Raw genomic sequence first — 17,808 nt, forward strand, 5'->3', positions numbered from 1 at the left:
TGACAATAATTATTTGTAATAGTCTTTGTCATCAACAAATAAAAATAATGATTTCAGCAAATAATGGTCTTTGCTATCTCTTGGCTTTTTCTAAGAATACTTGCTTTGCTTAGGATGCTGTTTTTCCTTAATTTCACCCGGATAACTTCTGGCTGACCTTCAGGAATCACTTAGTAGATCATCTGAAGTTGCAAAATATTCCAGACACCTTCACTAGGCAATTTCTTGAGAGTGGGAAATATGTCTTGTTCATCAATTTATTCTTATTAATTTTTACAGAAATTGTTCAGTGAGTGTTGAATAATGAATAAATGCATAGATGTCGGTCTTGTCTAGCACCCCCTCTCTCAACCATCTTCAATTCACTAATTAATGTAGCTTCCAGCTTACTTCCCTCCAGCCACACTGGTCCTCTTGCTGTTGCTAGAACACTCAGGTTTATTTCTATCTCAGGACTGCTATACTTGTTCTGCCATTCTTCAATGTTCATACCGCAATTTTTATTTTTCAAATACCTAACTCCATCATATCATTCATAATTTTGTTCAGAAAATCCCCTCTTTATAGAGGCCATCCCTGCTCATCTATTCAATTGCTGTCAACCCATCACCCCACTATTTTTCCTTCAGAGTACTTAGCAGTGTGTGAAATAGTTAATCATTTCCTATGCTTTTGTTTGTCTCTACCACCACAATGTGTCAAGAGAACAGGTTTTGTTATCCTTTTGCCCACTATATTACTATAATGTATGCTTAGAGAAAGGAGAACACTCAACAACTTTTTTTTAACCCATCTAACTTCTGCTTATAAGCACTTTAAGCCTTAACTTAGGCAATCCCTTTAGAAAACCACCTATGGCCCTCCATCCCCTCAGGGTGGTTTCTGGGGTCCCTCATTCACTTGCCACACATTCTTCATGGTGTTTTTGGTCTGTGTTATTATGTTTATGATTTATGTGAGGAATTGAGATAACTAAAGTTTTAATTGTGAATAAAAGAACATACCAAGACTTATCTTTGAAAAATTTACATATATGATATAGCTAAATTGCATAGACAGCCTTGTGGGGTAGACACACAAAAAAGGAAGTTTGAGTTATTTTTAATAGAAAATTGATCTCTGATAAATAAAATAATTTGTCCAAGTCACATATTGAGGAAGTCGAACTTTCTACACCAAATTCCAAGTTTAGTATACTCTCTATTATATCAAATAACTTTTAACTTATCATTAGCCATAAGAAGACATAACTCCTTTATGGGAACTGAAATTACAAGTACACATCACAGAGAGAATACATCTATGAAGCTCTATGCATGCCTTAAAATTTTCAGTGATATAATGTTTTTTTCTGTAATTTTCTGTATATACAAACCCAAAAGACATACACAACTCATGACATTCATAGACATATTATATTTTATTCAACTTGCTGTGTACAACTAATAATAGGTATTCCACATGTTGATCCCATAATTCACATATACATATTGTAAAAATAAGGAATTCAAAATGAAAGATGTTGGACTATTGAGCCGTAAAGGAATGTGATCATGGGATCTGAGTCATGTAACAGGCAGCTATAACCTAGGCTGCTGTAATCTTTGTTTCTCTTATTATAATAACCCTTTTATTTAATTATATTGTTTTTAAAAATGTTGTAAAAAACCACAGGATGCAAGAGAAGACCTTTTCCCACTTCATTGTTGATCTTCATCATAGATTAACTTACGTTTTGCTTCTCTTACACAAAAACGTCAGGACTAACGTGCTGTCTAGGCTGGAATGTTAAATATACTCTTTCAAATTGAAAAAGAAAGAAAATGAACAAGCTGTAACTATTCAAATTACTATAACTGACAAGCCATATTTGTATGGAAAATGTAATCCTCTTAAATTTATTTGCTTTCCACATATATAAACAAGTCCTTAATGTTTCAGCGTCGGAGCAATGACCCCATTCTTTGGGGTCTGTGTTACCCAAATGGTCATTCTCAACTTTGTGGCTAAATAAGCTCTTTTAAACTGGGTTATGATCCTTTTGATAATTTCAGGGTGATGATATCACTGCAGAAACAGTGTTCTTATGCGAAACGGGATGGGACACTGGTGTTGGGAGCTGGGACGTATCCAGTGTTAAATGTCAGGTGTAACAGACAGCCTTGGAGGAGACCAACCTCAGGTGAGAACTGGATCCACATACACACTTCACAGTAGAAGACATTGTGTTCAGCCACACCCTTTCTTGATCCTGCACTGAAACCATGCAGGAACATGACATTCTTATGCTTCTCTCTAGGTGTTCAAATCTCTCCTTGGCAACATCATATTCAAACTTGCTTTCTTCACAGTTACCTCCAAACCAAAACTACAGATACTATATTGACATGTATTACTAAAAAATGTAACTTTTTATCTAGCATATCTTGAGAGTACAACCACAATATAACATATAAAATGGGGAATAACACTATTTCTCCTTGGTTCCTTGGCTTATAATCTTTCTAAAGTAGTCAGTACCTCAATCTGTTTCCACTTCACCTCATTTTTCTTAAACCTTCCAGACATTCTAGAGAATAAAAATGGCAACAAAAACAACACTTCAGATAATTCTCAGAGTACGTCGTCCTCTCTCTCACTTCAGCTTTGCACGTGCAGGTCCTTCACCTGGAACATATTTTTGTTTCCTTCCTCATAGATCTTTTGACTGCCTAATGTCTACATTTCCCTTAAGGCTACTACTGTGTCAACTCAGGGAAACCTGTTTTGATGATCATTTCCCCCAGCTAGGAGAAGATAGCTCCCAAACCAACCTCTTTTCACTTTGAGTAATGCAATTAACATGTGATTCTATAATGAATCATCCCAAAATTTAGTGTCTTAAGAATATTTATTTTGTTTACAAATCTGCAATTTGGGCTGAGTCAGAGAACAATCGACTGCTTTACCAGATCCCAGTTGGAGAAGCTGGAAGGTTGGAGAAAGGAGTAATCTGAGGATTCTTCACTAACTTGTGTTTAACACTGACTCTGCTAAGGTATCAGTCTCAGCTGAGTGAGACCTTAGCTGAGCCTATTGGATGGAACCCCTACATGGGGCCTCTCCACGTTGTCTGGGCTTCCTCCTAGTATAGGGGCTGAGTTTCAAAAGCAAGTGTTGAGTGATACAGACAGAAATGGTGATGCAATGGAGATGGACAGAGTATGTGGGGGGTTATTTCCATAATGTTCAATTTGTGAGGCATTTACAAATTCCTATCCAGTTACAAGGGGAGAAGAAATAGACCCTATCTCTTTATGAGGAGAGGCAAGTTCGTGGAAGAGAATATGGGATTGGAATTATTCCTGTGGCTATTTTTGGAAAATAGAATTCACCACATCATACTACATTTTATGCCCCCTACCCTCGCCACAACAGAGTGAGGGTTCTGTAAGGACTATGACTCATCCTTGTACATGTTTGTTGAGTAAATAAATGTCTCCTTTATTTTATGCAAGTTAGAAATTATAAAGGATAGGCAAACAGGGGCATGTTTCTGGAGACATTGCCTCTAACACTAGACACAGTTACAAAAGGCATGGGTCACTCGATCCCGGATCTGTTTGGTCTTCACACTGTAGACAATGGGATTCATCACAGGAGGGAAGAGAAGATACATGAAACCCATGACCACCTGGACCAGGTGGGGTACCTGCTTTCCAAAGCGATGGATGACAGAGAGGCCAATCATGGGAGTGTAGAAGAGCAGCACAGCACAGATGTGGGAGACACAGGTGTTAAAAGCCTTGAGTCTCTCAGCCCTGGAGGCGATGGAAAGCACAGTGCGCAGGATCAGGGAGTAAGAGAAGAGGATGAGCAGGGAGTCTATACCCACTGTGGAGACAATGACAAACATGCCGTAGATGCTGTTGGCCTTGATGTCAGCACAGGCCAATTTCATCACTTCTTGGTGGAGACAGTAAGAATGTGAGAGAACTGGGGAGCCACAATAGGAGAATCTTTTGAGCATAAAAGGCAATGGAAAAATAAGCGCTATACTACGACCCAGAGAGACCAGGCCAATCCTGCCAATGACTGTGTTGGTGAGAATGGAAGCATAGTGCAAGGGGCGGCAGATAGCCACAAAGCGGTCAAAGGCCATAGACAGTAGCACAGAGGACTCGAGGAAAGACAAGCAGTGAATGAAGAAGAGCTGAGCAAAACAGGCATCATGGCTTATTTCTCGTGCTCCAACCCAAAAGATGCCCAGGACTGTAGGCAGAGTGCAAAGGGACAGACCCAGGTCAATCAGAGCCAGCATGGACAGGAAGAGATACATAGGCTCATGGAGTGAGCGCTCTGTTTTAATGATAAAAACAATTGTGCAGTTGCCCAGGATTGAGACCAGGTACATGAAGCACAGTGGGATGGAGATCCAGGTGTGCATGTGCTCCAGCCCAGAAATGCCACTCAGCAGGAAGGTAGAGGAGGAAATGCTGCTGCTGTTTCCCAGGGATCCCAGGGTCATTGTGTGAGGAGACATGGGGGAAGGTGAGTGCCCTCCAAAATACTGAAGTAAATTGAGGCAGTACCAGTGATTGCACCTAGTGGAAATTAAAGGAAAAAAATAGAATTAAATATACCTAGAACTGTGCAGCTCCTTCTAGTGGCTATTTCTTTCTGGTCCTTGGCTTCCTCTCAGTATCTTTTGGAGGTAAATATATTTAGTCTCATGGTCTCAGTAAGAAAGACAGACATGGAATTGTGAAGTGCTGAGCCAAACTGGGTAAGTTGCAGATTCTAAATGAGCTTCTCCGCCCCTTTGCTCTTTTCTGACTTCTGTATCAACCAAGTCTTCTTAGCCTCTGGACTTTTCACTGATCTCAGCCAATGGGATGTACCCAGGAGAGATAAGAGTGTGGGAGGAGGGAGAGTTCAGGTTCCCTCTCCTGGCATTGTGGGTTGGCAGTGACTGCATTCTGCCACTGAAGGCCACAGCTGCTGTTGGGGACTTTTCTCTTATAGTAGCATGCTCCTTGCTCTCTGCTCCTTGAGACTAAGGAGTAAGAGTTTCCTCATTAATCCTGCTGGCCACATTTAACTTTGTCTGTCTTTTACAAATAGGTATTTTACAAAAAAAAAAAAAAATCCCCACATGCTTTTTTTCTACCAGGCCTCTCACTAATATTCCAACTTTTATTTCATCTTTTCTTTTCCCTTATCTTACTATGCTTTTTTTGCTATACTTTTAGTTTTTTACTTTATTTATTTTTTTGTTTTTGATTAACTTCTCCAGGCACATACAAGCCCTAATTCTAGACACAGACCAGCCCTTCACTCACCTTTTCCTCTGTTCTTCCTGATATAGCCAAATAGTAAAGACAAAATGAGATTCGAACCAATATTTGACTTTTCTCTAGACTTCAGGTTATAAACAATGATTACTCTTTCTTGCCACATAGATAATAATTCAGTGTCAAGTATCAGAGCTAGCTTAACAGGGCTTCAAAATACATTGCAATTCTTTAGCTAAATAATTAATGAATGAATTGGACAAATACACATAAAGATCTATACAGACACTTTCTCACTCCAGTCACGATGGCATTAATAGTCAGTGCCATTAACACACTCTCCACTTGAAGATCATATAGGGACTCATGCTGTGCTCTTCAGCTTCTGCTGTGATCATGATCAGTGGTTACCACATCTACACATCAAAGTGAATTCAGAAGAGATGATAAACTTGCCTGTCAGGGACAGGTAAGCTGCATAGTGGTTAACACTTTTAACTTTTTCTTTTCTTTCTTTTTTTTTTTGAGACAGAGTCTCACTCTCTTGCCCAGCCTGGAGTGCAGTGGCATGATCTCGGCTCACTGAAACCTCTGCCTCTTGGTTTCAAGTGATTCTCCTGCCTCGGCCTCCTGAGTGCCTGATATTACAGCACATGCCACCACACCCGGCTAATTTTTTTTTTTTTTGTATTTTTTAGTAGAGATGGGGTTTCACCATGTTAGTCAGGCTGGTCTTGAACTTCTGACCTTGTGATCTACCTGCCTCAGCCTCCAAAAGTACTAGAATTACAGGCGTGAGCCACCATGCCCAGCCAACAGTATAACTTTTATGTGTTCTGTAGAATCACTTTTTATTGTATTAATGCAATTGTTTCTCAATGTTCAGTGTTTTCATTACAGTGTTTCATAATTATTATTGTAAAAAAAAATCACAGATCCGGAAAAATAGTAGATGTTCTTCAGTAATTCTATTTCTTTCTTCTTCTTCACCCTATTTTGTTTAATGTCAAAATAAGGCAGAAAATATTTTTGATATTAAAATGAAATATGATGGTGAAGAAGAAAGAAATTGAATTACTGAAGAACAGCTACAATTTGCCAGCCTCTGTATTAGAGATCTGCCGAAAATAATCACACTTACACTTTAGAAAAAGGTTGCAAGTTAGTATTATTGCCTCAATTTGCAAATGAGGAAAGAGAGGTTTAGAGAATTTTATAATATGCTTAGAATCATGCAGCCAGCCAGTGCTAAAGTTGGAATTCATATTTAGATCTCTGTATCTCCAAGGCACATACTAAAAAGTTGGAAAAATTTTGGTTAACAAATCCCAGCAATTCGTTAAGTTAAGGCAGCCTGAAGCAGGTGGAGGTTAAATTACAAGATACAGAGGAATATTAAATATTTGGATCACATCTTTGTTTCATATCTTTGGGATTGTTTCCTACAATCCCAAAGACACTTTGGGATTGGAACTTGTGCTTCATATTGTAAGGAGGTAGAGTAGAATAGGAATCAGAGAGAACAATGAGGGTAGGTTAGCAGAGGGGACTTGAAAATAAAATTCAGAATAATGATGCCAGGAGATAATCTGCCTAGAAAAGATCATCTTTAGCCAGTTGGCCAGAGAGTTCTTAGTATGATGATTATTCTAAGCGCCTCTCATTTAAAATCGTCACAGAATCTATTAGCAGGTTTGGTGTGGACTTCATTATTTCTGATCAGGACTAAAGCAATTGTCCAGAATACGGTGATATCAGGAGGAAAGATTAAATCCATCACCTTTCTGCCCTCAAATTGTTTTGCTTTAAAACTACTTTCTAAAGGAACTTGAGCAAGTTGAATGACTGTTCTTATTCCATTATAATGTCACAGAAAACTTTTTCCCAAAGGGTCAAACTACTTCCTATCCATCTCCTTGTTTCTTGGAAATAACTCTTGCTTCTACTAACTTGTGTCTGAGACTAGGGAGTAGATGTTGAACCTTTAATAACTGAGCTCAGTTCATGCCTGCATGACAATTTTGCCCACCTAACTTTCTTAACTCTCTGGGTCTCATCAATATTCCTGCTATTATAGGAGGCAAGTGTCCCGGCAAGAAACCAAGGAAGTTGAGGAATGTGAGAAAGCTGTTGTCTACTTTCTGAGCTGGTGCTAAGGTCAGACCTCGGATCCCATGAAGCCACCAAGATCTGATTGCAGCAGTTACCATCTTTAGCAGGTGCCCTCTGCAGCCTATTGTTAGTCAAAGTCCCTTCTATCCTTTTTTTCTCCAAAGCTCAGGCTGAGCCTTTGGGGATCTTTTCTTGGCTCCATACTCAGCATCAAACACCTGCCTACTATAGAAACTCCTCACGTACCAAGGCTAAAGTTAAAGGCCATTAGCACTATGGAGTGACTGGAGGATGGCTGTTTAAATCCATGGTTTTTATGCTACTGACCAGGGTATCCACTGAGAACCTTTAAAGGATTTTTAATCAATTCCCTAGTAGGCCTGTCTCCCTGGACCTCATTACCTCAGACCCTGGAGATAAGAGGAAAAAGGAGCGAGGAGACTAGTATTGTGAGATACCTGGATGGAAAGCCCAGAGGATACCATGCGCCAGCCACTGGTGAAGAATATGGCAAAAGTTTTGAACCAACTCCAAAACTTTGGGAAAGCAGAATGGTGCCATTGACAATGTTTTATGTGTGACATAGCATAACTCCAGTTTATGCACACTAAAGAATTAAATTTACTTTATGATCATAAGTGAATTTAAAAAGGGATTTTTAAAATGAATGGTTTCTCCATCATCAAGGGGAGAAAGGAAGTCAGGCTAGGTTCTTGGAAATGTTGGAATTGTATTGGTAATTATTCTGGGGGCTCAGGTAACCCTATATGCTCCTGATCCCTGCCTACTCTCAGGAACTGCATCTCCTCTTGCTGTCTCTGATCCACTCAGAACTCGGTCCTTTGTTTCTAGACATCCAGGAGCTAATTGAAGAAACGAATCCATTCTTGTACACCTGGGGGTGAGATGAGCCCTGCAAAAGGTAATTCAAACTGAAAAGGAGTTTTTATGTGATTACAAGGGTATGAAGGGAATCATCCATTTTTGGCCTCTGGGAAAGCTAATGAAGAAGGCATTTTAGAGGGAGAAGGGAAGGGGAAGGGGTATTTTAGTGTTTACATTATCCAGATAATTAGTAACCAGCTTACTTGATTTGTCTTGAGAGTATAAAGGTATAAATATTAAGAAATGCCCTACAGTACCAAACCATGCACCAGAGGTGATTTCAATTTATTGGCTTGGCTGATCCCTTTGGAATGTGGCAAGCTTCCTCTTGTGGCCACAGTACTCTTTGGTTGATCATGTCGTATAAACATTTAAGTGTCATGAGGCAGTGTTTTTCAACTCACAGTCCTCAGATAATATGGATCAGAAACTTATGATACTTGTAAAATGTAGATTTCTGGTTCTCATCCCTGCAGAAAAAAATCAGAACTTTTGACATTTGTGACAGCTACAAAGGTTTAGGAACTTTCACATCTTTGTCTTATGATTTTTCAGCTCTAATTACAGAATTTTTATCTCTTCTATAATTAAAAGTACATCTGTACTTTTAGCGTAGAATTTGTTCCAAAACACAGTTACCTATTGTATTAGTTTGCTAGGGATGCTATAACAAAATACCATAAACTGGGCAGCTTAACTGAATTTCTTTTCTTTTTTTTCTCTTCTTTTCTTTTCTCAGTTCTGAAGGCAAGTAAAATCTAAAATTAAAGTGGTAACAGTTTTTTTTTCTCTAGAGGCCTCTCTCCTGGGTTTGCACATGGTCACCTTCTCACTATGTTCTTAGATGCCCTTTTCTCTATGTGTGTATGTCTCTGTTTGCTTGTTGGGTATCCAAACTTACTTTTCTTTTAAGGACACCAGTTATATTGAATTAGGGCCCACTGTATTAGTCTTATTTTAACTTAATTCGATTTTTTTATGCCCACAGCACCATACATTCTATCACTCATTTATTAATCTATTTAATATTTTATAACCAAAACAATATTTGGCATATAATAAAATCATATATTCTATTTTCTGCCTCACACAGGTAATTATTTACAGCCTCTGAGGCCAAGCTCTGGGAGAAGAGAGCTGGTATTAGACATGTTTTGGCAGAAACTAGATTTTAATGCTAGATATCCCAAAAGAGAGAGAGAAAAAAAAGATGGAGAGAGATAGAGAGAGAATGATATTTGGTTAATATTTGAACTAGCTTGAATCAGAAAGATTACAGAGATTGATCCATATTATAGAGAAGATAACCTTATGTGCTTTAAGTTTCAACCATGAAGTTTCTGTAAGACCAAAGCAAGATATAATGTGGGGACACAAGATATAATATATGTGACTCTGGGTTCTCATGTATTAGATATGTGATATTGATGACAGTAGTTTATCTCACTGAGCCTACTATACAAAAGTGTTGTGTAAGAATTAAAGAAGAAATTGACTCATTAAACAGGAAGATAGCACTGAATGTAGTTTGAGAAAATTAAAATTTTAACAAATTGTTTGATATTCAATGTTTTACTAAACAAACATTGCAATCATTTAAAAATGTGTGTTATAAGCATAACTTTCAATTAACATTCAGGTAAAAATGTGCTAAAATAAAATTATCAGAGCCTGTTTAAAACAAATTAGCATTTATTGTGGTGAAGGCAATCAAGAATGAAGTAGTTTGGGAATGGAAAAGAGGCTTTCTGATGAGAAAATCCGTATCTACCATGAGAATAGTGCAAAGAGAACCACAGGTGTCCTGTGCCTCTACCCTGCTCCCAGGGAGTGTCATGCATGATATTTAAAATAGGGAGTAGGATCCATATCTAAACCTGCATCAGTGCCACTAGGCCATAAATGTAGTTGACGTTTACACCAGAGCAGGCCAGGTTCATGTTACCTTGGTGTAGACAGAGGAACAGTTCCGCTCACTCTGCCAGAAAAGGACTGTCTTAGATGGACAGGGAGGGAGAAAACAAGGGCCAGGCTCTTGGCCCAAAACCAACCAACAAAGAAAACAATACAAAATAATCTCTTATCTTGGGCTCTGGAAACAGTGAGCACTGAAATGTACTTTAATGGGTGAGAAATGACTTCCAAGTGATCCAAGGCCATGTGAGAAAAACTTAAGACTCTATGAAGAAGAAAATGTGGATGAAAAACAGCTGAGTAAAGTGGGCATCAGCAATAACCACAGTGATTAAACTAGAAGACATCCAGGACACTAAGAAGGGTAGAAAAGGCAAAACCCAAGCCAGAGGCAACCAAGAGAGCCAGTAATTAATACATGAGCTCATAGAAGCGACAGACATGTCTAACTATGTATTGTGTTACACAGGTGAGAGAGAAGATGAGCATGACAAGCCAGGCAGGTACTTCCTCTGGAATGCCCATTTGAATACAGGCTGCAGGTTGGGTGCTGCCATTTATAAAAGACCCCATGCTTTTGGCTCTAGAGAGAAACTTCAGTACCATTGGCTGAAAGAAAGTCTAAATGGCACAATACCAAAAAGTTCAGGGTTCAAGGTCAGATAGACCTGTATGTGACTCTGGGTTCTCATGTATTAAATATGTGATATTGATGACGGTAATTTATCTCAAGCAGAGGGAATTTATGTCTGGCTTTTTCCACTGAAGTATTATAAGGAACAAAGGGAAAGTTGAACGTGCTTGGTAAAATGGTCTGAATGAAAAGTTATATATATATAATGTGTTGCCATTATTGTCCTGAACATTAGTACTTTCTTCAGAATATATGTCTTGCTTAATTTTGATCATTTTAATCACACGGATCTTTTTTTAATCTTACCATTTCTGATTGTTTGTTTCTATTTCATTGACAGTCCTATAAAGTAGTAATTTGGACTTGCCTTGTTTTCTGGCAGTTGCTTGCTCTACATCTTGCTTGGCGCTGTGGGAATAAGATAAGAATAAAGAGAAGCACACAAAATGAAGATAAATAATCACTTTTCTCCAGAAATAAATCTTAGCTAGAAAAATAAGACTGTCTTCTCATTTACTTAGTGGTTCCTTTATGTGTTAATTTATTCAACACATATATGTTAAACCTTGTGTGTAATTTTCTCCATTTGTTCCCTCCCCTATCTTTTACTCTTTTCTCTCCCCACTTCTTTATTTTCTCTGTCTCTTCTCTCTCCATGTTTCTTTAAAAGAACTTAAATATAAATATAAAATTAAATTGATTTTTATAAAAGAGACAGATTTAAAAATATAATAATCCAGTCTATCATCAATGGGCATTTGGGTTGATTCCAGGTCTTTGCTATTGTAAACAGTGCTGCAATGAACATTCGTGTGCATGTATCCTTAGGGGAAAATGTGGCACATATACACCATGGAATATTATGCAGCAATCAGAAATGATGAGTTCGTGTCATTTGTACGGACATGGATGAATCTGGAGAACATCATTCTCAGCAAACTGACACAAGAACAGAAAATGAAATACCGCATATTCTCACTCATAGGCGGGTGATGAAAAATGAGAACACATGGACACAGGGAGGGGAGTACTAAACACTGTGGTATATTGGGGGGAAAAGGGGAGGGCCAGTGCTGGGGGAAGCGGGGGAGGGATAGCCTGGGGAGAAATGCCAAACGTGGGTGAAGGGGAGAAAGGAAGCAAAACACACTGCCATGTGTGTACCTATGCAACTGTCTTGCATGTTCTGCACATGTACCCCAAAACCTAAATTGCAATAAAAAATAAAATAAAAAATAAAAAAATAAAAATATAATAAAATTAACAGTAAATTTTATATCTATTTTTTACCTTTTCAAACAAATTCTGATGATTATAATAAAAATGAAAGTCATTATAATTTTTAAAATTTGAAAATAGGATGTATTAATACTTTAATGTACATCCCATGTACTTGCCCTTGACTGGAATTTCCAAGTCTAGCATGGCATTTAAAACTCTCAGAAGCCCAATGAAATATGTAGACAATAAACTTCCCCATCTTATGAATGCCTAGGACAGTACCAGGCATCACCTGGCTCTCAGGATATATTTGCTGTCTGGTGAAGTAGGTCACAGAACCTTTCTGTGTGTGCATAACTTCTCTTTCTTGCCTTCCTCTCTTCCTAAGTTCTGGTACTAGAATTCAATATATCGTATCTGACCACTTTAGCTGTTCTCCCATATCTTTCCAAATCGCCTCTCCTAAGTTCGCATTTGGTGAGGATCTGCAAATTGATTAAGCAATAGTAAAGGCTGCCTTCTTTCTCCCTCTATTTTTTTTTTACCACATTCTTAATTTCCCTATTTTGAAGAAAAACGTTCAAGTTTCAGATTTATATTTCTAAATACATTCATGAAACAGAAACTTGAAGGGTTGGAATGTGGCTTCCTAATGCTTTGCAAAGGACACTCTGTCATTGTGTGCTTAGCACAGCAGCAAGACTGAAAAGAGTTCTGCTTACCACCCACCCCTATCTCTAGGTCTCCTGCTCCATGCTTAGAACCTGAATGCATTTCTAGCTTTCTTCCCAAATTATCTATTTGTTTGAAGATGTTTCACTAGATTGAGGTTTTCTGGGCTTTCTTCCATCACAGATAACTTCCTGCCTTATCGCTGCATCTTAATTCTTTCTCTCCTACATCTAAATTTTGTACCTCAGAAAAGCACAGTAAAATCCACAGCAGGAACAAAGAAGACCTGCCAGCGTGCCTGTATTTCCTCCTGCGTTAGAAGTTATTGGTTTCCTCACCTGCACTTGGAAGCACAGCAAGGACAAGTGAGTGAATCTAAAAGATGATGAGAGCAGCATGGGCCAGCGATGGAAAAAAAGGGAGGGAATAGGATACTATGTTTTGCAGATACCTAGATTTCTCCTGTCTTTATGGTACCTTTTTATAAGTGCTCTTTGTGGTCTCTTTAAGAAACTTAAGCCTTCTTCTCTTGGGTTCTAACATTATTCAGAAACCTTTGACAGCCCTGAATTTAATCCTTCCTTAATATAAGTGCCTAGTAGAACCAAAAGTAGGCCATCTATAACTGGTTTGTGTAAGTGCTCTTTTTCTTGCTGTACCTTCTACGTTATTTCCACAATGCACTTCCTCTCCTCTTATTTAGCTATGACCATTTCTATAACTTCCAGCTTAATTTCTTCCAACATAGTTCCTTCTAGCCACTGATATTTGGAGACTGGGATTTACACCAACCAAACTCATTATGATACAGAAAGAAAGCCTTCATACTCTGTCATCAGGCCCCAGATGTAAGAGGTGCTCAGAATACTATGGAGGATTATGGTCATAATGATAATAGCAAAGATAAATAACTAAATGCACAGCAAGCACAGAACAATGAAATATAATGTCTTCAGTATGGTTTCAGGCAGTGTTGCACGCAGTTCTGTCAAGGACTTTGGTTTCACTTCTCAGCCCAAAATGGGGAGAGAAACTGTATTATAAAGATCCCTTTGAGTTTCATTCAAATTTTACCTATACTTATGGTTTGCCATCATATGAGAAGAATAATTTTTTTCTCTAATATCCTACCTAAAAAGTATACTTTAATTCAGAAAATAAAATGCTTCTAGTAGTAAATAAATCCAGTCATTACTGATAGGGATCAGATATCATCTTTGAGTGTTTACTTAGATATAACACTACAGAAACAAGTAAATATTTATTGAATTCTGTGAATTTAGAGATAGCTAATCTTTGAAGTCAAATCACTGGAGCTTATTTAGATTCTGTCCTGATTTCCAAACAGTATTCCAGGAGCTGAGTAACAACCTGGTATTGAAGGGATAACTGACAAATGGCAGAAAGCATAGACACAGCTTGTTGGAGTTTTACCTTCTTATGACAAGTGGATGAAGAGCCTGTCTTATTTGAACTCTGTAAAAGAGAAGCTCTTCATTTTCCCTAGGCCCACAGTTCAGGTATAGTCCAAAGATCTGTGGTATAACCAAGTTGTTCCAAATCCTGCCTTGGGGGCTCAGTCTAGCAGAGAGAGACATACTGACTTTTCCAAAAGAGGCTCAACATGAGTAAGTGGACTAGGTTGAAAATATGGATACAATACAATAAAACAAAAGAAGGTAAAATAAATGACAGTGGCAGGTCAGTGAGGGATTCAAGTTATGCACTGACCAAAGACTGATGGCGTCATCCAGTATGGAAACAGTGTACTAAGAAAAAGTGTAGTTACAGAAGGTTTATAAATTGGTACATATATGCATGTATGTGTATGCCTGTATGGTTTCACTTGTATGAGCCTGTAAGCACTGTTCAGTGCATGTGTCTGATCAAAACTCGATATTTTATTAGGATGTGTATTTGTATGAATCTACATATTTAAAATACTCAAGCCATTGTGTGAATACATTGTGTACCTTTGTATGTATTCCTAATCATATGCACTTATTTAAAGTTATGCAAAAGTGGTTATGCTTATAGTTGTTTTCTTTGGTGTCTTCCTCACAGAGAAAGAAGAGGCTGTAAACTGTATCTTTTTTAATTTTAAAAAAGTTTTATTAGAGCTGTTGCTTTTTAAAAATTTATCTAATTTTAACATGTGCAAGTGCAGCTTTATTACATAGATACATTACACAGTGGTGAAGTCTGGGCTTTTAGTGTAACTATCACTCAAGCAATGAGTATTGTGCCAATTAAGTAATTTCTCATATCTTACTGCCCTCCCATTCTCCCACCTTTCTCAGTCACCAGTGTTTATTATTTTGAGCACTATGTCCTGTTATAAACATTATTTAGCTTTTGCTTATAAGTGAGAACATGCAGTTTTTGACTTTCTGTTTCTGAGATATTTCACTTAAGATAATGGCCAACACACATATGAAAAAATGATCAACTTCATTGATCATTTTTAATGTAGGTAACTTGCTTCTAACACTACTAGTTAAATTTACTTCTTCTTTATGGTGAATTTCACATTTTTTGTTTTCTTTCCACTGATTTTCTTTTTGGCATCTAAAGTCAAGCCAAGGTAACTAGAAAGAAAAGTAATTGCTGAATCAAAACCCTCTCCTTCCCATGAATCCACATAAAGTTGTAGCAGAGAATACTTCTTCCTACATGAATATATAAAGAGTTACTAAGTTCATTCTCTATGTATCTAGAAATATGTGATAATGTACAGAAATGAATTCATACAAACTGGCCAACTAGGACATATGTATCAATACAAACAAGCGTGACACAGCAGATATATATGCTGACAAATATCAAAATACACCAAGAAAGAAAAACAGTAGCATTTGTACGGTCATGCAGGCTTTGTTTGATGTGGCTACATACAGAAATGAGAGAAACATCTTACAAATAAGCATAAAACAGCACATAATTTTCTTTTATTTTACCCCCTTTTATCATCATAACTAGGGGAAGACATCAAGCTTCCCCTAGTTGCTCAGATAGTAGGCGATAATCCTCAATCTCAGTTACATCCTTTGAAGATTACCCATGAATAATTTTGTGTTGTTTCAATTTGATAACTTCCCTTAAACTTCAGGGCATCTTCTCCTTTTCTTAATTGTGTGGGCATACGCTTAGAAAAGACCATGATGAAAAGTCATTACCTGGCTTTGGACACATATGGACAAATATGTTGTAAATGAATAACATTGATAATGATAAAGTCACATAAAATTAATTATTTAAAATATTAAAAAAGCTGATCATCAATGAAATGATACTGGCCAGGTAATTGAAAGATGAAAATTTTCTACTGTTTTAAATTTTGTCCAAAATAATGGTTTATATTTATTGAGAACTGTATATTTGCCAGATACTATATTAGAAAACTACATGAATTATTTCATCTTTACAACATTCCTACAAGGAAGGCAGTTATTATAATTATTTTCTTGCTTATTCTGCAATTGAGGAAACTGGAGAACAGAGAGGTAGGTAACTTTCTCCTGGTCACACGGCCTTCTGTTGCACATCAAATTGCCTTTTTGTTGACAATCAACAGTTTATTGTTTTGCCACATCATAGCTGAAAACAAACAAACAGAAACCCGTGGGCTTCCTCTCTCTAACTTAATCCTTGCAAAAACACCTAAGTGACTTTACAAACTGAAACTTCTTAATGATGCGCTGGCGAATTTGCTTGGTCTTGATGCTGTAGACAATGGGGTTCATGAGTGGTGGTACCAGCAGATATACATAGGACATGAGGAGGTGCACAGCGTGGGGCAGATGTTCACCGAAGCGATGAACAAGAGACAACCCAATCATGGGAATATAGAAGAGTAGCACAGCACAGACATGTGAGACACAGGTGTTGAGGGCTCGGAGTCGCTGCTGGCGGGAGGCAATGCTGAGCACGGTGCAAAGAATGAGGGCGTATGAGAGGAAGATGAGCAGGGAGTCCACACCCACAGTGCAAGTCACAACAAAGAGCCCATAGATGTGATTGAAAATGATGCTTGAGCAGGCCAGCTTCATGATCTCCAGGTGGAGACAATAAGCATGGGCCAGCACATGGGAGCAGCAGTATTGGAAGCGCTTCAGGAGGAATGGCAAGGGGAGGATGAGGAGGGCACTTCTAAGCATGGAGCTTAACCCCATTTTGACAATACGTGCAGGTGTCAGGACAGTGGAGTAACGCAGTGGGTTGCAGATGGCCACGTAGCGGTCAATGGACATAGATAATAGAACAGATGACTCCACTAGAGACAAGGTGTGGATGAAGTAGAGCTGAGTGAAACAGGCAGGCATGCCAATCTCTCTTGCATCAAACCAAAAAATGCCCAGCACAGTGGGCAGTGTGGAAAGGCAAAGGCCTAAGTCTGTGAGAGCTAGCATGGCCAAGAAATAGTACATGGGTTCATGAAGAGTGGCATCAGTATGGATGACGTGGAGGATGGTGAGGTTCCCCAAGATAACTGTCAAGTAGATGAAGCAGAAGGGAATAGAGATCCAGCCATGGAGATCTTCTAGACCTTGGAAGCCCGTCAGAAAGAAAGTGGCTCTTTGGAAGCTGCTATTACAAGGAATTGTCATAGCCTTACAATCTTGGATTCAGAAACCTGCAATATATGATGAGATTTCTGGAAAGTGACAATGATGAATTTTCACTCACCTACATGTCCCATGACCAGCCAGTAAGGAAGTATCTGCAGACGGCATGGGGAAGAACTGGGCGGGGGCTGATCTATTAGCCTTTTCTATTGGGTCTAGGAAGGAGACTTTTGGTGGGTGAGGAGGCAAATAGTAGGAGGCAAATAGTAGTAGGCAAATCTGAAGCCTGGAAGAAAGGAACATCTTGGAAGAATCTTGGACTTCAGAAAGCAATTTTTAAAAAGGAGAGTTTGGGACTTAGTTCTGAGAGATGTGTGTCTCTAATAACAGGGCAATTAAGCCAGGACTGTATCTAGAGATGGGGAGGCAGAAGAGATTACACCAGGTCTGAAGCACATGGAGCAAAGGAGAAAAATCTGAAATCAGCAAGAAAAGCCAGTAATCTCTAGAATGAGGAAACTAAATCAGAAGG

General features: G+C 38.4%; 2 protein-coding genes across 2 annotated transcripts; both read right to left on the reverse strand.

Moving 5' to 3' along the window:
- Nucleotides 1–1,460: 1,460 nt before the first annotated feature.
- OR51G2 (olfactory receptor family 51 subfamily G member 2) lies at nt 1,461–7,653 on the reverse strand. The gene is made up of 2 exons (XM_054241508.2): nt 7,481–7,653; nt 1,461–4,583 (listed from the first exon to the last, which is right to left on the reverse strand). The coding sequence occupies exon 2, from the start codon at nt 4,520–4,522 to the stop codon at nt 3,557–3,559; it is 966 nt and encodes a 321-aa protein (XP_054097483.1). The 5' UTR covers nt 4,523–4,583; nt 7,481–7,653; the 3' UTR covers nt 1,461–3,556.
- Nucleotides 7,654–16,244: 8,591 nt separating this feature from the next.
- OR51G1 (olfactory receptor family 51 subfamily G member 1) lies at nt 16,245–17,318 on the reverse strand. Its single transcript, XM_002754889.6, has one exon. The coding sequence runs from the start codon at nt 17,316–17,318 to the stop codon at nt 16,353–16,355; it is 966 nt and encodes a 321-aa protein (XP_002754935.5). The 3' UTR covers nt 16,245–16,352.
- Nucleotides 17,319–17,808: the final 490 nt, after the last annotated feature.

The sequence above is a fragment of the Callithrix jacchus genome, chromosome 10 (assembly GCF_049354715.1).
Source record: "Callithrix jacchus isolate 240 chromosome 10, calJac240_pri, whole genome shotgun sequence".
NCBI lineage: Eukaryota > Metazoa > Chordata > Mammalia > Primates > Cebidae > Callithrix > Callithrix jacchus.

What these genes read in the sequence shown, in the direction of transcription:
- OR51G2 (XM_054241508.2), bottom strand. Translation starts at nt 4,522, where the DNA reads ATGTCTCCTCACACAATGACCCTGGGATCCCTGGGAAACAGCAGCAGC.
- OR51G1 (XM_002754889.6), bottom strand. Translation starts at nt 17,318, where the DNA reads ATGACAATTCCTTGTAATAGCAGCTTCCAAAGAGCCACTTTCTTTCTG.